Below are 27100 nucleotides of genomic sequence, written 5' to 3' on the forward strand. Positions count from 1 at the left end.
TAGTGTGAAGTATGTAACTATGGTTTCAAAAGCAAAAGTTGTACTGGTTTTCAAAACTTGCACTTAACATGTAATTTTCATACTGAATAAATTTATTGAAGTTAACAGATGAATTTTGTTCAGTTACGTTAGAAGGGAGCCCTTGGCTATTCAACATTTGGTCTGTAGTGAAAAATGTTAGGCCCTAGCCTAGGCCCACAAATGTTTTTGGGCGGTCGGCTTGATAACATTGGGCAGGCAGTGTACCAATTTTGAGGCTATTATTTACCAACCAAGAATGAATGGGGCAGAATTATCCCTCCAATTAATGTTTCTGAGACTAAGTGATTTTCTCATTTACATTTACGGGATGTGTCACTGCGATTGCACATGTCGTAGTTCTACAGTTTTACCCACATATGTAAGTGTATTTTTTAACAACATTCAACTTGCGCCGTGTTGACATGGAGGATTATTATCAAGAAAGTGAAAAAGATGCACTCCGAATAAGATATTGGATATTTTCTTTTGGCATTAGAGAGTTTGTAGATAAATGTGTATTTGTAGTTTTAAAGCATTGACCAGAATTGGTGCAATTATACTTAACTCCCACCCCCACACCCCCCCATGGAATGTTGCCATGGTAACTCAACTGTGCAATATATTACAATAAATCTGAAGGAAAATCTGTGGTGATCAAGAACAAACCACAGCTACGATGCCATGTCAAAATAACTAGATACTAAACTGTGCAATTAGACACTACAACTAAATAACTACAGCTTTAAAGTCATGAAAATCCAACCCTTCAAACACTTCATACTGAAATTCTGATGATAGCATTTGCATCCATGAAATTTAAATCAAGCATTGTGCCTCCAAGGAACTATTAGGGTAGCAATGTGAGCATCATCTTTCATTTAGTCCATATTAGACATGTTACAGAAATTACAGAAAAACACTGTCCACCAAAACAAGGTCTCCAAGATGTTCGAGGCACTGGTTGCGTTCATCAATTGTTTTGCAATAATTGATGTGCAGTAAGTATTTTAGTTTATGCCAATTCAAAATTTCTTAACAACAAATTCTACCCAGACTCCCTGTATATATACAACGGAAGGTTAAGGCCAAGTAGAAGAAAAAACATGTTTCCCGTCCGAATTTTCTAAGCTGAGGAGGAGATGGGGCGTCACTGCTTGAGACTGTGCAAGGTTATGTATGGCTACGCATTTTAAATTTTGAACCATCACGCATTTCAATCTTACAAATTCATAATAAAATCAAAATGAGCACTATCTGATGATAGCTGCGGCTATGTACTTCAAATCAAAATGTTCAGGGTCTATTAATAGGCTTAGCCTTGCCCCTAATCGCAAATCGCAAAAGGAGAGCCGTCGAGTTGATGCTGGCAGTTTTATCAGAAGAATACTGGTTTGTGACTGATGTATGAGGTACAATTACCGAACCACAGTTTCATGGACTAGCTGAGCCTTGTCTAGGGCCTGGCCAATTGTGATTTTGTGAACCAAACCAACCAAGCTTAAAAACAAGAAATTTGTTTATTTGTCATAAATTACTCGAATGCGAGTTATAAATTTTTAATACAGGGATATAGTTGATGGGGTATTTGAATACTTTTTCTTTTACTAAATAGTGTGAATTTTAAAACTGGTTTTCACCAAATCGAGATTGCTTGTCATGACGATTTTTGTATGTAATTGCCACATACCAGTTTTGTGATTTTTTTTTGTCGCATTCGATTGTGCATTTGGAATTTTCTGACCATTTCGAAAAAACGTTAAGAGCATTTTGTCGTTGAAAATCATGCAAATATGTGGTGTGACTGTCTATACTACGTTTTAATGGTTTTTTTTAAGGGATGACTTAAATCATTTCTGCAATTTTTATTTAATTTTGATATTTTTAGGCTTAAATATGCCTATTTTCCTGGTTTGACCCCAAGTTGTCATGAATAAAAAATAATAGAAAAAACGCGTCCCCAAAAATGGAAGCGGGCGGGGACGAGAAACATGTTTATTTTTTACTTGGCCTAACAACAACTAAATATGAACAATTAAATTGTAGAACCCAATGCAAGGTTCCTGATCGAAGCATTCACTCCTATGTGCCCTATTTTGCCTTCAGATAGTTACAAAGCAGTGTGACTGCCGAGGCACTACGTCCTTTGCCTTTGCCATCTCCTATCCCATATATAAACTTCTGGACAAAATCCCACGTATTGGAGCATTGCCATGGGTAGTGGACGTCTAACAAATAAAAAAGCTTGAAACACACGTCCACTGCATGCAATAAGCTACTGCATGAGACTGTCTGTCCTTCAACCACTACAAACAACTGTTCCGGAGACTTTCTCTCCCCAAGGGCTAGGATGAACGGCTGCGTCTGTTTGTTCCCCTCCAAAAATGTGGGTATGTTGGTACCAATCTGGAAGACAATAGAACAAAATATATTAGTTTAGTTACTAAGGGTTCAGAAAGCCTGAAGGCTCATCGAGGAACCTTGGCTGGTTTTGGGCGTGGATGATAACTCGCCTTCTCTTTTCGAAGAGTGCCCAGACGTCGAGGCAGGGGTGTAACCAATCCAATCCCATCCTGCTCTTGGGACCGCCATTTAACGTCCCCATCCGACGGACGACAGTGCACTCCAGGAGCTGACCACTTTCTCAGAACCCGGAGGAGCGGGAGCTGTCCAGCGTCACTGCTTACAGCTGATGAGCGAGACTTATTTCAAGAGCCCCGTTCACCAACCCCAACCATTTCACAAGTCCACCAGACCTCGGCAGAACCAGGAATTCAAGTCGAAGACCTCGTCCATCACAACTGCAGTTGCAGCCACCTCTGGAAAATTTACCCAGAATTGACAGGCAGGAATCGAACCGGGGACCTCTCGCATGCAAAGCAGGCACTGTACCGCTAAGCCACACTCCCGCCACTGCATATTGATCGACACCTTCCAGTCTTTAGAAAGAGCGATATCCCTAATAAGTAGTGATTGCATCGGGTAGAATAATGGAACGAGGGTACCGGGTTACCCGTCAGGTAGGTTGCAGATGTTTCCTTCACCCACAACATTGCTTTAGGGGTGGGGTGGGGAAAAGCAATTGCCACTAAAATACGAGTTATATTAATGACAGATGCTGATGACATACTAATTGTGGATTTCTTCCCCACATTACTGGCATAGGCTGTTGCACATATCAATTATCCTGAAGGGCACTTTGTGGCAATCTTAGCCTTGAATGAAAAAAATGAATGAATAAAACCCATTTCAAACAATGTCTCCATTCACACTTTGAATGACATTTGGACATTAAGCATTACCGATTCATTCAAGGTGTGGTCTGTCTGTTTCTATGCAATCTCCATGTCAAAATTGTACTGCAGAGTACATTCCATCATCAAAAAACCTTATAGGTCCCAAGCCTTACACTGGCACTCACTCACAATGACCAGCTTCTCTGTCACAAACAGCAGTACCTATCGTACCATCATCATGTCAAGCACGCATCATACATTGCTATAGTACATAAAGCACAAGATGAAAATAAACTACTTTCCAAATACAGAAGAGCGATTCATGTCTCACCTCCTCAATTTGAATGAAAGACTGAAGAGCTTCTTCTACTGTTGCTCTCTTGTCGGGCCCTTTTCTTCCAGCTGTCCGCTGACTTCCAGTAGGGAAGAGGAGGCCCAAAAGTTGAAGTGCAACGTTAGATTCCTCGTCATCTGTAATACAAGGAAACAATTATACAATTGCCATTGCATATGTTATGAAAATAAAACTTCAGAAAAAAATAATGTTTGCAGTGCGAGTTCAAGGCCTACCAACAGGAAATAAACTCCAACCAAACCAACTGGACACTGTCAATTGTTGCAACATGGAGTTGCCGATATTGTGCGACATACCAACATTTCAGGTCTGTAAGTTTGTCCCTGCATAGTAATATTCATTCAGCTAGAAATAATCTGTTGTCAGTCGTTCACACAAAGGCTGCTAATAAATATGAAGACTACAAAGAAACAAGAAGGCTAGCAATTTGAGAAATTAGGCTATTGGAGAGCATCTGATCGACAAAAAGTGCTGAGAATTGGTTCGAAAGTTATACACCAAATATACAAACCGCTCTCCATTAGCAAGTGATTACAATTTAGTGGTTCCATGGAACAAAGGAATGGGTGCATTGTACAGCTCTAGGAATAATCTTAATAACATTACACAATTATAGGGGGTTGGGTGGGAAGGAATGTAACCACCACCAACAAGTTAGTTAGAACACATGCCCCTTAACGCTCTCAGGTTGTTTGATGAACACAACCTGATAGAAGAGCTCACCATACAAGTGTGGTAGAAATATATCACATGCTAAGAGGTCTCCTGCCAGGGAAAACGTTATAGTTGAGATAATGCTTTACTCACCCCCATCTGTCATCCCACGTAAGTTCAACAGGGGTCTCCACTTCAGTTGCCGGTCGGCATACTGTATGACTTTTGTACAGAATCCCGGCCACTTCATATAGAGGGAATCGCAGAGCTCCGGGAACAGAATCCTGAAATCCTGCTCTACCTGTAACAGATAGCACAACGGGAAAACATGTTGTAATTCTAAACAGATCACATACATTTTGCGCCAATATTTAACCCTTCGTGCCCCAGGGTGACATGAATTGTCACAGATCATTCATAGTTCACGTAGACCTTTTAACTGGCGTAGCTGTCTGATTCTTTGAACACCCCCGATGCGGTTTGGCATTTTATGCAGTTTATGGCATGCCAACTGGCAGACAACCAAGTGCACTTTATAATGTCTGGCATGTCAGCAGTCCACCCTCAGAATTTTGGAAGCCAAGATTTAACCACTATATTAGCCGCTCAATGAAGTTTGATTGACTCTACGAACTAGCCAAACGCTGTGCAGAAGCCTACTAAGAGGCCTCCTCATAGTATGCGTATTCTTTGTCGGGCAAGTGAAGGGGCACAGAATTGTTTATTCGTGACAACAAAATGGTCATAAAATAGGGCAACCAGGCTGAACAAAGTCACAAAGAAGTAAAAACCACCCAGTGTAATAAATTTATTTTCTCCGACTAGTTAATGTCTAACTCGAGAAACTACTTGTAACATTTTGAAAAGTATGGGGATGTTGCAGTGAAAAAACATGGGAGTAGACCGCCAAGATAGTTTCATAGCTCATAGTTGATGCAGGTAGGTAGATACCCTTGTGGTTGATCACCAAGAGTAGACCAGTGTTTATAGGCAAAAGTTTGGTGCAGTTAGGGGTCTTTCTGGCCAATGCTCCTATGATTTACTGAAATTTGTCACACTTACCATTCCATCCGTATCGATGAGCCGTGGATATTCCTTCAATAGCTCACGCAGCGGCCTTTCTTTTTCAGTCCGTATCTTGTTAGCACGGTACCGGCAAGTCTGCTTCATCATTTCAGTGACCTGTTGTGCAGGTGCATTGTGGTGCTTTAGCCAGTTAATCATAGCAGTCATGTCAGCATCCTCAGGCATATCTTAGGAAAGATAAAGAATAATTCCCATTAAACAGACTAGCGGCCTTCAAAGAAGCTCCAAATTGTGGTCCGGAATTGAAGGGTTCATGAATTAAAATGAAAGGTTTGGTTCTTAAGTTGAGCTCACTTTTAACTCGTCATGGTTTTATCTGCGCCATCTTTTTCCATCACTGGTTCGTCTTTCATACTCTGTACTTAATGCTGAGCACCATGAACGCTGGCAGTATGTTCCATTTTTAAAGTCTTCAGCAAGACTTGTTCTGGGTTTGAATTTCAGGCGAAAGCGGGTGCTCTACCATTTGAGCTAACCGCTTGATAAAATGAGGAGATGATATTCTCTAGCTTGCACCAACTGACAGCGGCCAGGAGGGGGGGGGGGGGTGGGGGGTGTCGCAATTTGCTGAAGCAGAGATAAAATTTTACAGGGTACTGAACTAACTCAACTGAGCGACGATGAGACACACCGAAAAGCCCCAAGGAGGACCCGAACCAGCTATCCTAAGATCCAGAGTTCAGATCCGTACTACACGGCCATCCGCTCTCCCCTGCCAGTCGGCAATGGGTGTCAGTACCCACTACCCAGCAGTGCACTCGTGTTTTTCTCCCGAGGTACTTGTGTGGGTATATCCATTTTCCCACGCACTTGGTAACTTTTTACTGTAAAATTACTATAAAAACCTATCCAGGTTGTTTTATATGGTGCATGTTCCAATACTGCATTGCACTTTTTCGGGCACATTCCTGACTGAAGGGATTCTCTTGTGACTTGGCTGAAAATCAATTCAGACTCACCTTCAGAGAGTGCTAGATCAACTGTACTGACTAGGTTCGGCTTTGGAATTTCCTTGAGTGAAGTCACAGCCTTCTCGCACAGGTTCCTCTTCCGGAGATTCCTTAATCTGTTCTCAAGGAGTCCAGATGCATCATGGCCACAGATTCCAGGGGTGTACCAAGCTAGCTGTATAAGTTAACATAAAATGATTACTGCATATGATGAACATATTTTTGCAATCTGAAGATCGTTGGAAAATGGTATTGCAATTAACAAAACTTTGAAAATACTACTACATTTAGGCCACCATATTGTAAGAACGGAATGCTTAATAATATTCATCATAAATAACTAGACATCAGCTGGCGGGTAAACCGCCAACGTGTATATGCCCACATCTGAGCAATCCGGGTGGGGTCACATGGGTGCGAAACTGGGTGCGACTGCCATGTCCCAAAACGCGCAAATAAGCAACAAACTAGTTTCGTAAAAAAATCCAAAAAAATAATAATAATAATATCTCGCTAGCGCTTTATACCGACGAAGCCAGTCTCAAAGCGCTTCACAGATATTACCCTGGTCATAGTCAACTAGTCAACCCCACACTTCCGTGTACTTTTCGAGCTGTTCGATCCCGATACACCATACCGCACTAAAATGGCCGCCGGGTGGTGGTGATATGGTGCGAAACTGCAAGTGGGCCCCAAAACGATCGCCATGTTCCGAAACGTGCAAATCAGCGACACACCTGTTTCGCAAAGAAATCAAAATGGCCACCAATTTGACCTCCGATGACCTAGCAATGACCACCCCATTTTTTGTACATAAAGCTTTTCCCGTACACCAAGCTTCGTTCAGATCGGACCAACTTGGAAAATTGGCGTGAATTATGCAAATTAACAGCCCAATTTGACCTTGAAATATTGCCATCTTTTTCAGCACGCAAAGTCCCCCCCCCCCCCATATACCAAATTCACTCAAATCGGACAAACTTAAAAATTTGGCGCAAATTATGCATATTAGCAGTGCCCGGTGCGCCACGACACCCACAATCGAACTCATCCGAGATTTTAGTAGAACAAACACATCTGCAAAGTTGCAAGTTAATCGGTCAATGTGCTTGAGCGTGAGAGCGCTAACATTTCCAATACTCGGCCGAACGATCATAGGCCGACGCTGTAGATTGAATTGAATGTCAGGAAATTCTTTTCTCAAAATGTGATTATATCCCTGGGACAAAGTCCGGGAATATTATGTTTTTGGCCTCACCGCCGTCGCCGTCGGAAACTTTAGGCGTTAGCACTCTCACGCTTCAGCGCATACCCCCATTGACTTCAATCCTGGTATACATGTTCACCATAATGAAAGCTCGGACAAGTTCGAAATTGGGCAGTGTCGGCCCCCAGGGAACCGCTAATTTGCATAATTTATGCGAAGTTTGAAGTTTGTCCGATTTGAATGAAACTTGGTGGATGTGATCTACATTGGGTCACGAATGAAGTTCATGTAGTTTGGAGGTCATCGAAGTTCATAGCAGCGACCATTTTGGATTTTGGCAAATTTTTTCAAGTTGGTAGGATTGGAAGGAAACTTGGTGGATGTCATCTCCATTCTCCAATGGGTCCAAACAAACTTTCTTTTGAGAGGTTTGTACCTTTGTTAAGGTCATTGGTGGCTGATTGGAACTCCCTGGTCCCGGGGATATACTGTAGTGTTTGCGTAGCAAATGCATTTCTAGTTATATAATAATATTCATATACAACATTGGTTCTGTATATCACTTCAATACTAAGGCTTTACTGTGTCACACCAAAAAGTAGCTTGTCATTAGGACAGTCTTTTTTAAAGTATCCATTGCAGGCATCAGATGACTTGGACTGAATATGGTCACTGACATATTTTACTACTTGTGTTATCTCTTCCGTTCCCTGCATGGGCTACAGGCATTTGCCACTGAGTACCTCACATGACCATCCATGCAATTTTTTTTTATAGTACACACGTATGCTGTGTTTGCTAACATATGCTTTCCATTTCATCTCCTTTCCTTGTGTGTGATTCGTGTGTATGTGAATCAATCCCCAAGCCTATACTGTAGCCTAAAATCACAATGACTACTCACATGTCCATCACCATCTTCGTTATCAAGTGATGGAAATTCTGCCATGATCGCTTTTGTCATCAACATCTTGACATCCTTTGGAGGGCTATGAATGAAAATACAAGTTTATAGTGACATTAGCAACCAGTGAGAATTGTACATTACGTAAAAGCAACTGCCATATAAGAGAAACAAATGCCTCGCCATATCCGAGGTGTAGGAAACCCTACACAGGCTTTTGCAGATACAAAGAATTAACAATGCAGCTATCCGCTTAGAGGATGACACGCCACTGCCTACAAGGTAAGAATGATTGCAAGAATGACTGCAAGAATGCTTCACCCAGCACTAAGAAATAACCATAATCTTAACCTTTATAGATGAATCATTTAAATTTGCCAGAAACCAAAGCACTCCTCACAATAAAGGTTGGCAGTCTGGAAGATGAGTGACCACTGTGCATTTGAATGATCAGTCCAACTAGGTTAATGGCTGTTAACCAAAGTGAAAAGCCCCGTCTGAACCAATTTAACGACTTGTATGTCAATGAAGAATCCAGTGTAATAGACCAAGGGTTTTCTGAAAACTGGGGGGGGGGGGGGCTCACGAGCTAACTCTTGTATTGGTTGAGGTCCAAGCAGCCTTCTCATCTTCATGTTGTACCATGCACACAAGTTGACACTGCAAACTTGCAGAATGTGCTTATTGTGATCAATCACCACCATCAGGGTTTGAGAAACAGGAGTGATAAGGATTAACTATTAAAAATTGGTTTTGTCTTTTGTGATTGGACAAGTGTATATACTCACTGCTTTCCATGCTTCTCAATCAAACATGAAACCAGTGTGTTGACAACACGTTTTCTTGTCTTAGGAGAGAGTAGGCCTGAAGACATTTCCTCCACCAGCTCGTCACCTCCATGCACCGCTTTCAGGATTTCTGTTATGTTCTGTGAAAGCATTTCAGAAAAAGCAATGCACTGAGAAGGAACAGGCAATGATATTGACATGTACACAAGGTTTCATAAATGGGGCCCCAGGGGCTTTTGCCCAAAATTAAGGATGAATCTGACGGAATCTGTATGAACCAGGGCATCCCCTTGAAATTAATCCTTTCTACTGTGTGACCAAAATAGTAAACAAAATAAGTTCTCAAATTGTCCTCTGCACATATAGGCCTACTGTACATATAAGCCCGGGTCAAGTTTGGTAATTTTGCATTAAGCTGGATAATTCCTGACTTGAAATGAAATAAATCAATGGAAATTATGATTTTAATCAGTTTGGTTCAGGAATCACATAGCCCTGCCAGGGCAAAGGGTTGGAGAACTTTGGACATTCCTAAACTATACAGTATTATCTACAGAACAATTCAACTTGCTAGACTACAAGTTGTGCATCACATATGTTTGAGACTGAATAAAATTTGCAGATAAACATAAAAAAGTCATGGAGCATGCTTGACACCGTGCATTGTCTGGTACCAGGAAGAGTAAGCAGCAGATAACTGAATCTGACTGGGTTAGGAATTTACGAACTGATACCCAAAAGACGCACACGATGGGGGATCTTGTGCCGGATTTCAGTAGTGTGAAACGGTAAAAACAATGATGTAAATCTCAAATTGTAAACATTTTGACTAGCCGTAAATATTCCACTGCCATATTAAACCCTGATGTCACCCAAGTGAAACATGATGAAAATATAACACTTACGAAATCCATTCTCATTCGCTTTGAGGGTTGTCCATTAGATTTTATATGGCCTCTGCCTGCGCTTGCCGTCGGGGTTGATGATGAACCTGGTCTCACCGGTGTATGTATCGATGGGTCTGGTTCTGCTTCTGACAGGTTATCAGATACCAATGATCCATCATCGGTAAAGCCTCCGCTGTCAGAGTCACATGAGCTGCTTGATAGTAGTTTGGAACCACTTGCTTGTCTGGCATCATCACTAGCCTGTCAAATCAACATGGATAATTTTAGAGCTATTATACTCTTAGGTAGGCATCGAACAACTGCATGATCGCGCTTTTCTGGTGTTTCACTGCGGTTTTTTATAATCTCCGTCAGCTACGCAAAATTTCAATGTCTGAATAAAAAATGAAGCATTTTCTGTCGAAATTAAATGTATGATGTTTAGGATTTTTTAAATTACGAAACTTGATCTATTTATGCCTTTATAAACCAGGTACAAAATCATTTCTGTGCGTCCAAAACATTGTGATCGCCAGGTAGAGCAGTCAGCTTTATTTTTTATTTCTCACACGAAAACCTCCACAGTGTTCTGTCTTCGCGTATACACGGCCCAGCTTCGCTTCCATACAAATTTACGGCATGTGTCATAATGTTGTGATTACGATAGTACAAACAAGCGCAGTGCAGTCCAGCCGGCCAGTGCAGGTAAGATGACATGGGGCCTACGGGAGGGTTTATTGCAATTGCTCAATTGGAATACACCCAACAGTGCTAGTTCGCTACTTTATTGGGTAATATCTTACGATATTTGGAGTGATTTTAATGGGAATTTTTAACATAAAAAGGGAGCCAATCTATGTGTATTTTCAAGTGCGTTTTACAGTGCGTTTTTTGCATAAAATTCGGCCGCGATTTTGCGTTTTTGAAAAATTGTGGTGCTTTTTTTTGGCTCCTGAAATCGTGCATTTGTCCGATGCCTACTATTTATTATGTTACAGAATAAGATGATATAGCCATGGCTGTGTTTAATTGCTCTGGCTTCCTTTGCCTTTGTATCAACAGTCCTTCAAGCCATTAATGTCTGATTCTCAAGAATATTAATGTGCACTCTTTTGCTTTTTAACTGTTAGTTTTCATACATAGTGTACTTTGCAGGCACTTTCTAGCAATTCCACTATCAGTCAGGACCAATTGGCAGTCAAGATTACCTGGGCATGTCACTATAACTCATGTACATGTACTATACACTTGATTGTTGTACACAAATTAGACCATTTGCCGCATGTAAAAGAAAACAACATGAATTACTAGTCCATATATATTCTTATTGAAACTCCTGTGCAACTTGATTGTTGTTATCAACACCATGGGTCAGTAACATGAAGCCAGTGAGCCAGGTCCGGCCTGTGATCATGAGGAATCAGGCCAGTGGGCTTATTTGATCCGGTTTGCAATTGGTCGCCTGGTCGGGGGTGTGCCATGTCAGACTAAAAACCCATATCCATTTCTGGGGGTCATTTCTAAGGAAAAGGGTACCCATGTACAGTATAATGATGTTCCCTCAAATGTGGATCTGTTTCATAAAATACAGACACATAACTAGACTCTAGCGGACTGCTAGGTTGCATATTCTTATTATATTATTATGGCCGTTGTTTTGAATTTTGACTTCAAAATTCAAGCAAGTGAGAGAGTGAGAGACCCATGTGTATCTTGGGGCCAAACTGCTTACTTCCAAATTGTATACTCATATTATGCGAGTACCCCCCCCCCTTTAATATGCGACCTCCCATGATTTCATTTGTAAAATATCCAAGATAACAAGGCCTATGGCCACCAAAAGTCTGTTGACCCCTGGTCAGACGGTCTACACATTGAATATGGTTCTCATCAACATTCCTTCTGTACTAAATAATGACAACTTACTATATGAGGAATGATGAAACACTGCAGTCATTCGAGTTGGTAAAGCCCTGGTTGACACAAGTAGCCACGATTTTTACTCTGGAAAGTGTTGCTGGTGGCAGCTTGTACCCACATTATAACTGCACTGTACATGAAATTGGGAATGCACTTTGACTAGGGATCGGACAAATGCGCGATTTTCAAGACCAAAAAACGCACCTTAAATTAACAAAAAACGCAAAAAACGCAATCGAAATGGCAAAAAAACGCATTAAAAAAACGCACTTACGTAACGTTACTTATGACCTGTCTATGCACGTGTAACAGCGCTGTTTTTTTAGCATTTCAATCCCAGTTAAAAAGTCACGAAAAGAACGAAGAAAATGGGAATAATTATGACGTAAACTAGCTATCAGTTTACATTTTTTTGCGTATTCCGCCGGTAGGTCAGTGCGCTGCCGAAAGTCTGAATTGCGACAGGCATGTTCGTCTCTACAATAATTTTTATTGCTATTATTATTTTAAGCTGAATGGTCTCCAAACTTTAAAGAAGAAAAACTGGAAAAAATAATCATATTTCTTCTAAAACACGAACTTAAGTCTTAAAAGCTGTTTTTAAGTTGTAAGTTTTGTTGTTTTTATTTTATATCACTCTTATTGTTGCTGTGTAGTTTTTTACTTAATCGGAAATTTAATGAGGCAGCGAGATCGTGGGTCAGGAGCCATGTTGTTACGATACAGAGTTACAAATGACCAGTGAAAGCACATGGAAATTGAAAAATATGGGCAGCGGTGCCACTTCAAATTTACAACTTTTTGTGTAATTTTCAGTGAGAAGAAAATCCCTCAAAATATTAATAATTAACCAAAATAATAGTTAGAAATAATACATCTATTAAAATGCTAAATTTATAAAAACTCTGAAATTTATCGCCTGAAACAACAACAACAACAACCATGCAATTTCAGAAACTTTGGTCTACGACTCTAGGTGGCAACATCCTTGGGTGTTTACTGATTAAGCAATAGCGAGACACCCTCCCGGCGAATTGCGCAATTCCATATTTCTTTGCTGTGTAGGTATGAGAAACATACAGTGTTAGCCAATGAACGTACAATAAAGTTTACTGTGTGAAGAGACAATGACATTATGACTATGCATACATGTATCCAGCTGATGTACACTTGACTTATTCACTGTATTCCCACCATTGCTGTAATATTTTATTCACGAAACTTTTTGGATTTATAATCATCCGATTTTGTCGGGAGTACAGCCACTGGGATAATACGGTTAGAATGCCCGATGAGTTCTCTTCCAGGATATATCATTTAGTGCTTGCATTGGATAAGAGAAGTTTTCTTATGAAATGAATAAAAAAAACTGTTGTTTCTAATTACCGTGTGCATAATTTGTTGCTCGCTCGCTGTGGTCGCTAGTTACAGTAGGAGTGTGGGACTGTATGTAGCTCGATCTAATTCTAACGTTAGGCCGTGCCATTTTACGATGTTGGATTATTTACGGGACCTAGTTTCACAGAAAATATTTGTGGGGTGATTTGTAAAACAACGCTCAGAACAAAATTAAATAATGCATTACTCAGAATGAATTCTCAATGACTTAATCTGGGCATAAAAAAATACATTTTTTGGTGAATTTAAAAAAAAAACGCAATAAATCTTAAAAAAACGCAATAAACCTCAAAAAACGCAATAAACCTCAAAAAACGCAAATTGCGCCGCAAAAAACGCAATCGCGCATTTGTCCGATCCCTAACTTTGACATCTACTGTATAACAAAGTCCATCTATCCGATAATGTGACGTGGAGAAATTAGGAACTTCGAGCAATTCCTCCCCTTCACTGCATGCAGAGGGTGAAAGTCGAGTAGGTCTTTGACACCAACGAATACGATGTCCTTGGCACCCAGTGGCTCTACAACATAAGCATGGTAGTGCCTAGAGAACTGCACAGTGTGCCATAGTTCACACATGAAAGTTGCAATAGACTCATAAGCAAATATCTGTATTATCTTTGCAAAAACTGGAAGACCATCTTCTTTCCCCACGACTACCATCAGATATTTACGATACTCCACGCCATGGAACCGGCACCACTTACAGACAAAAATTTCATCGTACAGTGCCATGTGCATATTTCGGGCAATCACAGCACCATTGTCAAGAGAGGCGATGATAACAGTTTCTCCAGGTCCGACCTCTAGTGGTTCACTTCCAAAAGCTTTCTTGGACAGGATATTGAAACATAGCAACATCTGATTCCGATAGGCAAGAGTTTTTGCTATGTTTTGGAAGTTGCACACTATGTGTGATAGTCGCCGTGAGAAATTGTGGAATGCCTCAAACCTCATCACCCATAAGTGAATTAGTGGCCCATTCAGGCGGATTGCAGAGGGGTAATGCGTCATGAAGTGATGCTTGGGTTTCAGGTGTCTTTCGGGAAATAATTCCAGGAAAAGTTGGTGGTGGTCACTGATGAGTTCAGAAAGATACTTAGTATCCCCATTGCTAATAATTGGTGAGAAGATTATGTCAAGGCAATCCAGTAGTGCCAAAAGCAATTCCCAATGCTCATCTCCTTCGGGTACAAGATCTCCAAGCATTACTGCAACATGACGGATTAGGCACCACATCTGGGCTGCGTTCTGTCCTGGGGCCCCATCTGGAGAGCGAAGAGCATTCGCAGTGAATGGTACTGGCTTGTTGCGCTTATCAGGAATGCCATAATTAAAGCTAGTGACCCTTGCATTCAGTTCATTCAAGGTTAAGAGTTCTTTGTGGATCAGTTGTTGTAAAACTAACTTCAACTCTAGTGGACAAACTCCTTCAAGGATATCATGCATGATGTCTGGCGAACGACTGTTTATAACATGGAAATGTGAGATGTCATTTAGAGCACATGGCGACTTGACTCCTGTCTGCTGTAAGTCATCTTGGGCGACATCAGCTTGATAGTTCTCCAAGGTCCTGAGAAGACCCTGTTGCTCTTTTACAGATGTCCTGATAGCATCCCGATGCAGCTTGCACACCCTACAGAGATAGTTAGCTGTGAAACCACCTGCAAATCCAAATAGTGAATGGATTCCCAAATTGTCACCAACAATTTGTCCTATTGCTATCTTCACGTTACCATTAAAGAAGTTTGTCACAATGTGCAATCCATCAGCAATGAGTTCATTGATATCTTGGATGAATTGAGCAAACACAGCACCATATCCATACAAACTGGCATCACCGGAGTTGAAAAGCATGAGCAACAACATGTTGGACAATGTTGATCTATACTTTGGTGGCAGATTAGCAATTGTGAAGTACACTGCCCCCAGTTTATGGATACCAGCCTTTGGACTAAGAGGGTTGGACACCTCAAAGTCATCCACATACAGAATCAGTTTGATGGTGGCAGAAGATGACAACAGGGGACTCTCACGGCAGAACGATCCATCCTGGAAGTCCCTTAAGAGACCATCTTCACTCATCATGTGGGTAGATGATATTTTGAGGACATCGGTCTCTTCCAGGATCATCTTCATGAGCGGCTTTATTGGGATGTACTGAAAGGTGACTGTTTTCATATGTTGCTGTACATTACCAGTTGAAGGATTGTTCACTGGATAATATGCCACGCCCATGGGCAGTTCTTCTGCAGCAACAAAAGCTTTGCAGTTTTGGAAAAATTTACGTTGCTTGTACTGGCTCCCAACATTCCTGAAGGGATGTGAAACTCCATCAATATCTGTCAACAAGGCTTGCAAGTGCTGGTCATCATGGGGAATGCCTACAGTGGTGGCAAATTGTTTCACTCTCTGCATCATGAAAGAGGACATGTCATTAATCAAGTCTGATGCTTGTTCCACAACCTGTGTAACAGTGGAGTGTACTGTACTACTAGATGCTAGTAAACCTGCAACAAGCATTGCTGCACGGTTTTCAACTTCCTCTGTAGTCAATTCATCCCATAGCTCGCCTTCTGGCTCATCTGGTTCAACCTCATCGTGGTCAGCATCCAAATTGTCTGCGGGAACATCTGCAAAATCAGCATCAGGTGGTGCTGGCACCGGCACGTGTACAGGAACATCATCGTTGTCATAGTTGTGAGTGCCCAAATGTTTGCGAAAGGCAGCAGTCCGTCCTGAAAACGATCTTTCACATCCATTTTGACCACAAGCGATGCTTTTGGTGAAAACATGCCCATTAATTAGGTGATGGGCAATTCGCAGATGCCACAACAATGCTTTTGGCGACCCATTTATGACAATTCCACATTGTGAGCAAACGAAACCCATATTGAACAAGATACAAGTCAGTACAAGTCACAAATCAAGTTCACATACAGTACAGTATAAATGGGATAAAAGCATTCTACAGGAACAATGTTTCCAGGGTAGCTGACATGATCTATAACAAGAAAACAAAACAGAACACTGTTAAGTTCATGTTTTGTGACTCATGTCAGCTGTATTCTTGGCCTGTTTGCAAGTTTCAAATTGTGGGTGATGACAACATCATTTTTTCTGTCATACGTTTGCAGTCTGTTAAAGTATACCTGTAGCCTTAAAAATATTGAAGGTTCGGGTGGAATATCACATTAGGGTTGGATGGTACTGTGAATTTTGAGCACCGGTATTACCGACAATACAATACCGGTATCGGGTACAATACCGGTATTTCACAGTGTTTTTTTTTGGGGGGGGGGGTGTAGGTTTCACACAGCCCCTAACGTAACTAGGCCAAATATGTAATATTTTTAATGTTTCAAATCGGTCACAAGGAAATTCTATGGTTTGAAGAAAAATTCCATGTATTGTCAAGCTTGCAGCATAACATAATCTGATGTTAGGCATAATTTACTGTGCAGTGAACCATGATCAGCACTCCATAACAAATGATCATGGTGAGGGGGCTAAAGACTAACCTTCAGTAACTTCAGTTCCTTTTTTAACTTTAATCGAGGTCCAACAGCAGGAATTAGTTCCTTCAAGCATTCAATCTCATCTTCAAGGAGATAGAATCCTTCTCTATCTATCTCATTCTCTGTTGAGCAAGGAAGAGAAGAATTAACAAATATTTTAGCAGAATGGTCATAACAAACAAAATTGGGACCATATAATTTTTGTTATACTTATAGCCTAGGCCCTAGGCCTAGGCCTAAAACTTTTTTTTTACTTAGGCCCCTAGGCCTACTTCAGTAATTTGAAAAATTGTCAGAGATAAGAAAGAATGAAAATTCATGATTGAAAATGAAGTCAATTCTCTGGATGGGCCTGATGTGTACATTCATGCGTATTAAAACCAAAGGATTGTGTACGCCTACGCACATTTGTTAACCCTTTCCAGGCCAACTACGTAATAATATGGGCTACTCATATTACCGCTGCTAGCCAAATACGTAATAATACGTGTTTCCACTTGCTCCTCTTCTACCTCCCATAGCTCTGTGATAGTTTATCCGATTTGCACAGAATCACCATAGCGCGATAGTAGACAATTTCAGCATTAGTGGATACATTGACACCTAGTCTCTCTAGTGCACCAGTCAGGCTGTAAATGCTTGCTGACTTCAACCAGAACCTGCTTCAACTCGGAAGTGAAATCTTTGGTCGCATGTTACGTTCTTTGGCCATGTGTTTCGGCAATCTTACGGTATTGAATGATGGAAAATAGTAGTAGTGAGCGAGATTCAAGTGGAAGTAGCGAGCCTAGCGGTGATGAATCAGAGAACTTTGACGAAAATAACTTTGATTTGGACACCCTTATCAGATGATTCCGGCGACAATTCATCAGATTCTGATGTAGTTTTTAGTGTAGGTTTTGTGCATACCAGTTCCGCGAAAAAACGGAAAGTTGGGGATGATAGCTTCGATGTGGAGGGTGGAGAGGAAAACGCGACACAGGGAGGACCAGGTGAGTCTGAAAGCAGTGATGACGAACGATCTGAGCAAATTAGGGCTGGGCCTAGGAGATCCAATGTTGACCAACAGGCAACAGGGCCCCGGGGCCCGTGGTAATCAAACACTTACAGTTAGGCCTATAAATGTGCTAAGCAAGGCTTTAGGCAGCCGGACGCGCGGCCGTGTTTGGCACGGCCTAACTAACAAAAAACACGGCCTATAATCCCTAACACGGCCTTACTATATTGTACCAAGCCGTGCTAAATTGAGTTGTTCAAAAATAAATATATAAATATATAATAACGAAAAAACACAGCTGCCGTTACTACTTGCACAAAATTATGGAATTCACAGAAAAACTATGTACATTCTTCATACACCGAGCGTCGAGCGATGTGACATTTCTCAAAAATGTTACCACGTGCGTAATAAAAATACAAAGAGTCCCGGATACAACAACATACGGCAAGGCCTAACTGTACCATGAAAAACAAAATCGCGAGTGGCGATGTAAATTTTTTGCTCGACGACCAACACGAAGTTAACCCCCGTTGATATAGTGTGTAGTTTCCCTCGATCAAGAAACAGACACTGTTGCATATGATAGATCACAGTCCAAATCTGTATATATCACCCATCACCAGTTGGAGTGGCTCGTTTTTTTTCCCCGGTTAGGATGGGTTTTTTTGTACGGAGATAAACCAACTTCAGCAACCAATTAAAAGTTGTGTATATAAATCATCTGGCCTCGCGGATTGGAATGTTAAGAGATCCGCTGGGAGATTCCAGGACGGAACACATAAAATTCGCAAGGTATGGTACTATTATTTACTAAGCCAAGCTATAGGCCGAATTTTTATCGAGTCGAACAGTGTCAGTCGGAGACATTTTTTTCGTAACGAGAAGTCCAGAACGCAGGCTTGCAAAATGAAACGGACTATGCTTCACTTTTTTACTAAGGTATGGTATAATTTATGTCTAAAAGATGGGGTCACTGAGCGGTTAGAACAACTCATTCTAACCGAAGTATGTAGGCTGAAAGTACCGGTTAGGTGATGCTATTTTCATGGCGCAATGCATAACTTTACGTCCTTTTGTAGGTCTAGGGCCCAGGCTAGGCCAAGCAAGCCACCTGTCGATTTAACGATAGATAGTTTATTAGAGGTTGGTGGACGAAATTTTATTGTTGCTTGTCAACCGACGTAAGTTTGCGCACTTTACCGCCCCAAAGATAGCAATAGGGTACTAAATGCTTAGCCTAAACTGGGAGCCTAACTTCGAAAAACGGTTAACCTTCACTCATTCAGGCTGTTTTGCTGACTGAATTTAATTTTTGTAGTACAGTTTGAATACCTTTATGTACCTGTGTTGTAATTATGTGAAATAATTAAAGATTTTCTGTGGTAGGTTTAAACTACTTTCGCGCAGTTTATGGTGTGCAAACTGACAACGGGCGCGATAAAAATTGATTTTGTTGCTGGTTTTATAATTTCAACCGGACATGGCTCAATGATATTTTAAAGAATGTGAATTGGTGCATTGGAAATAGTGGAGTTTCTTCTCGACGTTTTATTTTCTTTTAATAAATTAATAAGTTATGAGACAAGTAAAATGCAAAGAGCAAAATAAAAAAATTGCAGTTTACATAAAAATATGTTACGATTCATTATTATTTAAAGTTGTTTTTTAACATCTTAAGCCATGACAAAGCCTTTACCTGTACTAGTGTACTATAATTTACTATACATACATTTTTGACAGAGGTCAACATTTAAGACAAGGTAATTTCTTTTAAAACCTTTTATTCATTTTATGTACAGTATGTCTTATTTCTTGCTAAAACTAATATTGCTCCCCAAAAAATTGCACTTTCAGAGCACATTTTAACGCCATCTCAGGCCTGTAAAGTGCACCAAATCGCTTCATTTCCAGGGTGCTTCGCCCCTGGACCCCACAAGGGGCCCTAAGCGGGCCCCTTGACCCCACGCTATTGCGCAAAGCGTTCAACAAGTGCAACACCCTGCTTTCCATAAACCACACCCTACCACTGCCAGTACCAGCACAATCCTACCTAAAGCCCTGGTGCTAAGTGCAACATCAGTATAATTTTGTCCACCATTTTTAATTTCGGCGGCCATCTTGGATTGGTGTGACATCATTTACTAGGCCTAGCTCATTTTCACCTCCAGAAATGGAAAGACAAGGTCTTTATCTTCAAAAATGATGTAGGCCTAGGCCTAGACCTCGAATGAATCCAAGCAACCAATTTTTTTCTATAAATAATTTCCTGAAACTGTTTGACAGTATTAAAATATTTGAAAAGTGCTCTGGCTAGCCAATGCACACTGTACATGTTAGGGCTGGCCTGGAAAGGGTTAATGGAGGCCCTAACGTAACGTTAGGCTAGGCCTACAACTCAAGTGCTTTACTGTGTGTAGCCTACACTTGTTGCAGCAACAAGTAAGTACGGCAACAACGTTAGGCTAGGCGTTCGGCCTAGCGCCGCTCTAATGTTTATAAAAAATTACCTTGAAAGGCTGGCAGGAATCTCTCTAGGCCCCACTCACGAAGTTTTTCTTCAACGAAATCCATGAACTTCAAAATTTCGGAGAAACACAAGCTACAACAACACCGAACGAACACGAAAAAACAGGATAACGGCGGGTGATACAGTCGTCTAAAGTTAGGGCTGATATACAGTTGCCGCGTAAATGCAGTTAAATTCTACCGACGCGACACATACATATGCTGCAGGCCAACATCTGCATACACGTGATATAAACAAGCCAATCATACCTCTAAACGAGTTATTGAACCGTAAACGTTTGAACTGGTTTGAAAATGATCCTTGAGGGATGAACAGAACCGGGGTCAATATGAACCGAATCGGTTCGAAATATTCTGAACCGGGAAAAGGTTCAAAAAATTGAACCGGCCTTTATTAGAGTGCAGCCTTGTCCCCATTGCCGCAACAAGAGGCGCTCGATCTCCTGTTTTCCTAAATTTGCTCAGTACACAAGCTGAAGAAATGAAAAGACGTTGAAATATCACAGCTGCATTGTCACAAAGTGGCAAAACAAAAGTTACGTTTCGTGAGTTATTGTGTATCACACTTGTACATGCATACACAGGCCATCATAAATGCATATGTTTCTCTGGTCATGATATAATTCACTGCTTTACTTTTGTTACTTTGTTTTGACTGTAAAAGAACAAACCATGATTGTGAGATGTGACAAACAATATTTGCAATGACAGCTGATGATTGTAAGTAAGTCAATCTTTATTTCATCCCAAAAAAGAAATTGCATATGTACATATATAACACAAATACAACATGATAAAGGGTAAAAAGACAAAGAATGACAAACATAAGAGTTCACTGAATTAAAGTATAAAAGTTTAAAGGCGTGATGATTAAACAAATGTCACACCAGTATAGATGGCAAGAACGGAAGATAAAGCAGGCTACTATCGATTGAAACGACAAAAAGCTTAATGCACTGAGGGATAAAGAAAGATTTGTGACGATTTGTTATTGCATTCTCCGAGAGATTATTGCACTGCTGAGATTCAGAAACAATGGGTGATACACGTCGGCAAGGTTGGCGTCGAGCTTAGACTAACATGATGGTACATACGCTCCATTGTAAGCTGGTCCCCACCCAGACAGAATACGATTAGCCTGTCTGATAACAGAATGAATGCGTTTATTATCATTTGCAGTCACATTACCAGCCCGGCATGTCATACAATACCTCAACACGCTACAAATGACCGAGTTATAAAAGATAGTGGGGATACGACTGTCAATGTCAAATTTACTCATTCTACGGAGACAGTACAATGTAGGGTTTACTCTCTTCACAAAATAATCAATATGCTCATGCCACGCCAGTTGATCATCAAAAACAACACCAACATATTTGTAGGATCAGACTTGTTCTACGGGATGTTCTTTGATCACAACCTTTCTTGGTTGACCCTTGACCCTTCTGAAATCAATATTCATTTCCTTTGTTTTTTATCATTAAGCTCCAGGAAGTTCTTGTCACAATATCCGACAAAATGATTAATTTCATCCAGATATTCACTCTCATCATCCTTTTTAATCAAACCGACTAAGGCTGTGTCATCTGCAAATTTAATTAAATGGCAACTTGAAGTACTCAGTGTTATATCTCGGCATACTAAACTTGTTATCTCCCAAAGCTTTACTTCTTGAGATATTGTTTTTTAGGAATTACTTGATTTGAACCAACGAGAATATGATTATTCTTATCAATGCGGCACGTCTACACACCAAACACAACGGTAATGTCTAAATGAACCAAATCTGGTACTTCTACATTATGAATCTCAGATCTGTAAAAGCTTTCACTTTTGAAATATTGTGTTTTCAAGCTTGGCATTGCAAGAGCACACGTACATTCCGTGCACATGCGCCACCATCACTGCAAAGGTTACTATTATCAAAAGAAAAATATCAGCCCTGATTTTTTTTTAATAATCGGGCTTTAAAAGGGGTCAGGAGTTACTTACTTATAAGTGCATTAACACCACGTGGATTCAGAGGTGGTTTGATGGCCATGGGGTAGTGTCAGTTTTGGAAGTCATGGCAGCCATTAACTCATTTTTGGTTAGGTACACACATATCATCATTAAACAGAAAACATGCTGACCTGAAAAAAATTCAAAAGACAGGAAATATATACCATTCCTCTTGGTGAAAGTTTGCTACAGGATCATTGTGAGCATTTCAAACACGACATACTATTTTGACTTGTGATATTATAGGGCATTGGAAAAAATGAAATAGAACATACAAAAATGTAACATACTTTCTTTAGATTGTCACTACTTGCATAATATCTGCAATTGATAGACTTTTTGGATGTGAGTTGTAAAATCTGGATGAAGTCCTAAACTCAGTTGATTTGGTGGGAGGATACTACACAGAAAGTTATGATTTGAGTTTCTTTCTCCAAATTACCTATCCTAATTTCAAGGTGGATATGTAGTTATGACTGGAATGTCAACTCAAAAAAATCTAAATATAAAATGTTTTTCTTGTAATGTAAGAAATTGCTGATGGAAATTGCTACTGCTGAGGCATGTTTATTATGGAAATCTTCGCAGGATGCATATTAACAAATTGGTTTGTAAGGAATCTGTATAGAGAGTCATGTAAAATGTATCTCTCAACTACCTATCCGTTTTTAACTTCAAACTCTATCCTCTCATTTGTTTGCCATATTTTCATTTTATAATGATAATGCAAATGCAGGGTAACCCAACTGAGTTTTTTTATGCCTTAAGTACATTAAGAGAGGACCCTTGTAATAGAGAATGGGAAGAAAGACTTGAAAAACAGTACAATGTGGAATGAACTTACACCGACATCAGACGGCTTGTACGTGCAAAGAAAACGGACAACCAAAAACAATCCCAGTCTGTTAAACAAGCACCAAAACCCCAACTGAAAACCCACAACAGAAATCTCACTAACCCACAAATGTACTGTGGCTTGTAATGGCTTGTACCGCAGATGTTCAAAGGACTCTGTCTGCTGAAACCTGCTGACATCTTCCTTTCCGGCAACTAACAATAAGATTAAAACCCATGAGGGTCAGTAAAGAGTATGTGAGAAGTGAGGAAAATGGGTGAGACGAAGGAATACATAGAACTGGGGCAAGTATAACACAGTTTTAAATTTTGTTACCTCAAATATTATTTCCCCCACAAAAAAGTGAATTTACCTTGGTAATTTTTACACATGTGTGGACTTGTATACATGTATCTAAAGAGTCATTCCATGCCAAATTAATAAATAAACTAAATTATGAGAAATTTTCTGTGTATAGTAACATGAAATACATAACGATCAGTGTGGTCATGCTAATTGCTTTATATTTTAGGATATCATTTTCCATGTATTTTAGAAAGTTATAAAAAGAAGCTTCTTTTTCTTTCTCTTAAAGGTGGTTTACTATAGTGATGGACTACAGCCTTCTTAGCATGAGTGTTCATGAAGTGTCAAATGTAATCCACCAGAGCCTAGGTAAGTGCCATTGCAGATATTGGATCGACTAATACAAAATATGAAATATCAGCAAATAGGCTACAACAAGGACCTAGTAACGTTCAATATGTGTAGAAATTAGTCGGGCAGGTACCCTAGTAACCCTGACTTACCCAGCTGTTCCTTGAGAGCTTTGATCATCTCCTCTAGCTCCTGTACTTTTTGTTTGAGTTTCATATTGTCGAACTCAAGATCCACCGTCTCAAACAGATCCTCGCTATGACTTAACAGCCTAAGCTCATTAGGTCCTCCTGGCCATGCTAATTGAAAAGGAGGCCTTCTTTCCTTTCTAAAAGGAAACTGAAAAGAAAAGATGAACAAAGCAAAATGGTACTTCTTTGAATAGAAAATACCTGTGTATGCTGTAAAGTTTGGCTTTCTTGAACAGGATATTCATTTTAAAAGATCATTGAAGTATATTAACAATGCTTCAGGGTTCATTTGTAAGTAAATCATTCTCCTTCAACAACCTTCCATCAACAAGATACAAATAATTTAAATATGCATGTTGTCCAGTAGTGGTTCTTTTGCAAGAAACATGAAAATCATGATCATGAAAATGTTGCTGTCAGGTCTGTCGAAGAAGCGACACCCCTGATATCGTGGGCCCTTGGTCTGCCTGGCCCTGTCGCAAACGGGCGGATGATCTCTACGAGCCAGCGAGACAAGTTATCTTTCGAGGCCGCTTGAGTAAAGCACTCGAGGGAGGATGGAAAGGGAAGTCGCAGTACCTCTAAGTTCTTCCGTTCTGTGTAGATACCATTTTAGCGCTCTAACGGGACACCACAGTCTGTCCTCGGGAATCGAGGAGGCGGTCTTAATCTACAGGATAAAGATGTCACCCGGGAGGAAGTCCAGGACCTGGTTCTTAGCGATGAAAGACGGGCCTGGAACCATCCGTACTCCCTGGTTCTCGAACCGTATGTGGTTCCTCTTTGTAGAGAGTACGTGAAGACAACTTCTCCTCCTTGCCGAGACTAGGGCGATGAGGAACAGTCTTCTTGGTGAGTACCGCTAGGGAGGCCCTCGCCATCGGTTCGTAAGGCGCCTTAGTCAAGTCGTGTAGTGTGGCTGAGAGTCCCCAGGAGGGGGCGAGGCGTCGGACTCGTGGGCGTTTGTTTGCCATTCCCCTGAGTAGTTGGGCAATCTCTCTGTTATTGCCTGGTGTCGAAACGTCGGGGAAACCCTGGTGGATGGCGGCAATGGCTGAGCGGTAATTCTTGATCGTCGAAACCTGCTTGCCCTCTAGGAATAATGTCAGCAGGAAGTCGGCGATTGAGATTAGAGAGGCGTTGGTAGGCAGAGCCTGTCTTGTCTGGCACCATACTCCGAATCTCCGTAGGCGGGAATCGTAAGTAGCCACGGTTGATCTTCTTCTGGCGTCGGCTGCCATCGCGGCAGCTGCCTCCGAAAGTCCTCTCTGTCTGAGGGAAGAACTGACATCTTCCAGGCAACTAACTGAAGTCCCTTGATGTCTGGGTGAGCTAGCGTCCCCCGTCCCTGGGACAGTAGATGGGGTGTGTCCGGAAGGATCGCTGGTGTGTCTGGGAGGATTTCCCCGAACCATGGTCTGCGCCGCCAGAAGGGGCCCATCAGGATGAACCTGCCCCTGGAGGACCTGATTTCCTCCGTACCTGGTTGAGCATGCAGAGGGGCAGAAACAGGAAGGCGTCCAGTCCGTCCCATGACAGGGACATGGCGTCTATGTGGAAGGCCTGCGGGTGAAACCCCCTGGAGCAAAAGGTGGGCAGCCTGTTGTTGTCCCATCTCGCAAACAGGTCTGTCAGGGGTTTGCCGAATCTGTGGAATATCCTGTCGCAGGTTTGTTGTGAGAGGGTCCACTCGTTGGGGTCGAGCTGTCCCCTGGACAGGGCATCGGCCATCACGTTGTCCCATGCCAGACGGCACAACTTCTCTGATTTGGTGCCGACCTGCCTGTTGATGTAGGCTACCACCGTCGTGGTGACCCGGGTGTTGAAGGCCTCCAGAGCCTGCTTCACTGCCAGCATCTCCAGGATGTTGATGTGGAAGGACCGCTCCCGTACTGACCACGTTGCCCCAGTGGGCGCCCCATCCTGAGAGCGAGGTGTCGGTTGTGGTTGAGGTTGAAGGTGAAGGGAACTCCCTGGTTCCAAAGCCCCGGTGTGTCCCACCACTGTAGGTGTTGGGTGGCTTCTTCCGACTTGCTGATCGGTGTGATCATGAGCCGATCGTTGTGGCCTGGGAACTTCTGAAGGTGTAACTGCAGAGGGCGCATGTGCAACCTGCAGAGGCTGACGATGTCGACCATGTTTGCTATAAGTCCTAGGGCTCGGAGCCAGGTACGGGGAGAAATGATGGGATAGGATGTAGTTCGTGGTACACACGACCGCGTCGATCCTCTCCTGCGACGGTTTGGCAATCCCGGTTGTGATACGATTGTCGCCCCCAGGAACCGGATGTTCTGGGTGGGGGTCAGTCGAGACTTCTCCTCGTTAACTATCCACCAAAGCATTTGGAGGGTACTGACCATCTTGAAGACGTCGGCTGTTTCCGACCTCGAGTTGCCTACTATCAGCCAGTCGTCGAGGTAAACGTAGAGGACAACTTCCCTTCTTCTTAGAAAGGAGACTGTGGCCCCCGCCACTCTGGTGAATGCCCTCGGGGCGGTGGAGAGCCCGAACGGGAGTGCCCTAAAGAGGTAGTCTCTGTCGGCGTACTGGAAGGCTACGAATCGCCGATGTTCTCTGTTCATCGGAATGTGCAAGTAGGCGTCCTTTAAGTCTACGGTCGCCGCCCAGATGCCCTTTCTGAGAAGGGATATGATAAGATGCAGGTTTTCCATGCGGAAACGTTTTGGTCTGACAAAGTTTTGGTTCAGGGGCTTGAGGTTTAGGATGGGACGCCAGGTTCCGTCCCGTTTTGGAGTTTGGAGTTTGACGACCGGAAGAGGGGTCCCGTCCCCTCCGGCGCCTCTACAACTGCCTGCTTGGCCAGCAGGGCCGCAATCTACCCCTCGAGAGCCAATTTTTGGACGGAGTTTGTAGGTGTTGGTGTTTGCCTTCCTCCGCCCCCGTTGTCTAAACAGCGCCGGAACCTCACGACGCAAGTGCAACCCGACCCAAAAACGTACAATAT

The 27100-nt window shown here is 41.8% G+C and overlaps 2 protein-coding genes across 3 annotated transcripts; both read right to left on the reverse strand.

The window, feature by feature from the left end:
* On the reverse strand, nt 1–22452 carry LOC139981917 (uncharacterized). 2 transcript variants are annotated; one of them, XM_071994336.1, is made up of 10 exons: nt 20430–22452; nt 16926–17044; nt 10104–10346; nt 9199–9338; nt 8411–8495; nt 6309–6474; nt 5326–5516; nt 4417–4564; nt 3586–3725; nt 1–2424 (listed from the first exon to the last, which is right to left on the reverse strand). In XM_071994336.1, exons 1-10 carry the CDS (start codon nt 20491–20493, stop codon nt 2110–2112), a joined length of 1611 nt encoding a protein of 536 aa, XP_071850437.1. In that variant the 5' UTR covers nt 20494–22452; the 3' UTR covers nt 1–2109. The 2 variants fall into 2 exon arrangements, 1 of the variants encoding a protein (XP_071850437.1); XR_011797922.1 differs by lacking the exons at nt 1–2424; nt 3586–3725; nt 4417–4564; ... (2 more) ...; nt 8411–8495; nt 9199–9338 and adding an exon at nt 12012–16408 and having other exon boundaries at nt 10206–10346; nt 20430–20450.
* A 3123-nt stretch (nt 22453–25575) lies between these two features.
* On the reverse strand, nt 25576–26807 carry LOC139982506 (uncharacterized). Its single transcript, XM_071995401.1, has 2 exons — nt 26493–26807; nt 25576–26367 (listed from the first exon to the last, which is right to left on the reverse strand). The coding sequence occupies exons 1-2, from the start codon at nt 26805–26807 to the stop codon at nt 25576–25578; spliced, it is 1107 nt and encodes a 368-aa protein (XP_071851502.1).
* Between the last annotated feature and the right edge of the window lie 293 nt (nt 26808–27100).

This window comes from Apostichopus japonicus, chromosome 16, assembly GCF_037975245.1.
Source record: "Apostichopus japonicus isolate 1M-3 chromosome 16, ASM3797524v1, whole genome shotgun sequence".
In the NCBI taxonomy this organism is placed as follows: Eukaryota; Metazoa; Echinodermata; class Holothuroidea; order Aspidochirotida; family Stichopodidae; genus Apostichopus; species Apostichopus japonicus.

Coding starts and splice junctions, on each gene's coding strand:
- LOC139981917 (XM_071994336.1), bottom strand. CDS start 20,493: ATGGATTTCGTTGAAGAAAAACTTCGTGAGTGGGGCCTAGAGAGATTC. Junction 17,045..20,429: donor ATTCCTGCCAGCCTTTCAAG/GTAATTTTTTAT, acceptor CTTGCTCAACAG/AGAATGAGATAGATAGAGAA. Junction 8,496..9,198: donor ATTGAGAAGCATGGAAAGCA/GTGAGTATATAC, acceptor TTTCATTCATAG/CCCTCCAAAGGATGTCAAGA.
- LOC139982506 (XM_071995401.1), bottom strand. CDS start 26,807: ATGGAAAACCTGCATCTTATCATATCCCTTCTCAGAAAGGGCATCTGG. Junction 26,368..26,492: donor CAGCCGACGTCTTCAAGATG/GTCAGTACCCTC, acceptor AAACCGTCGCAG/GAGAGGATCGACGCGGTCGT.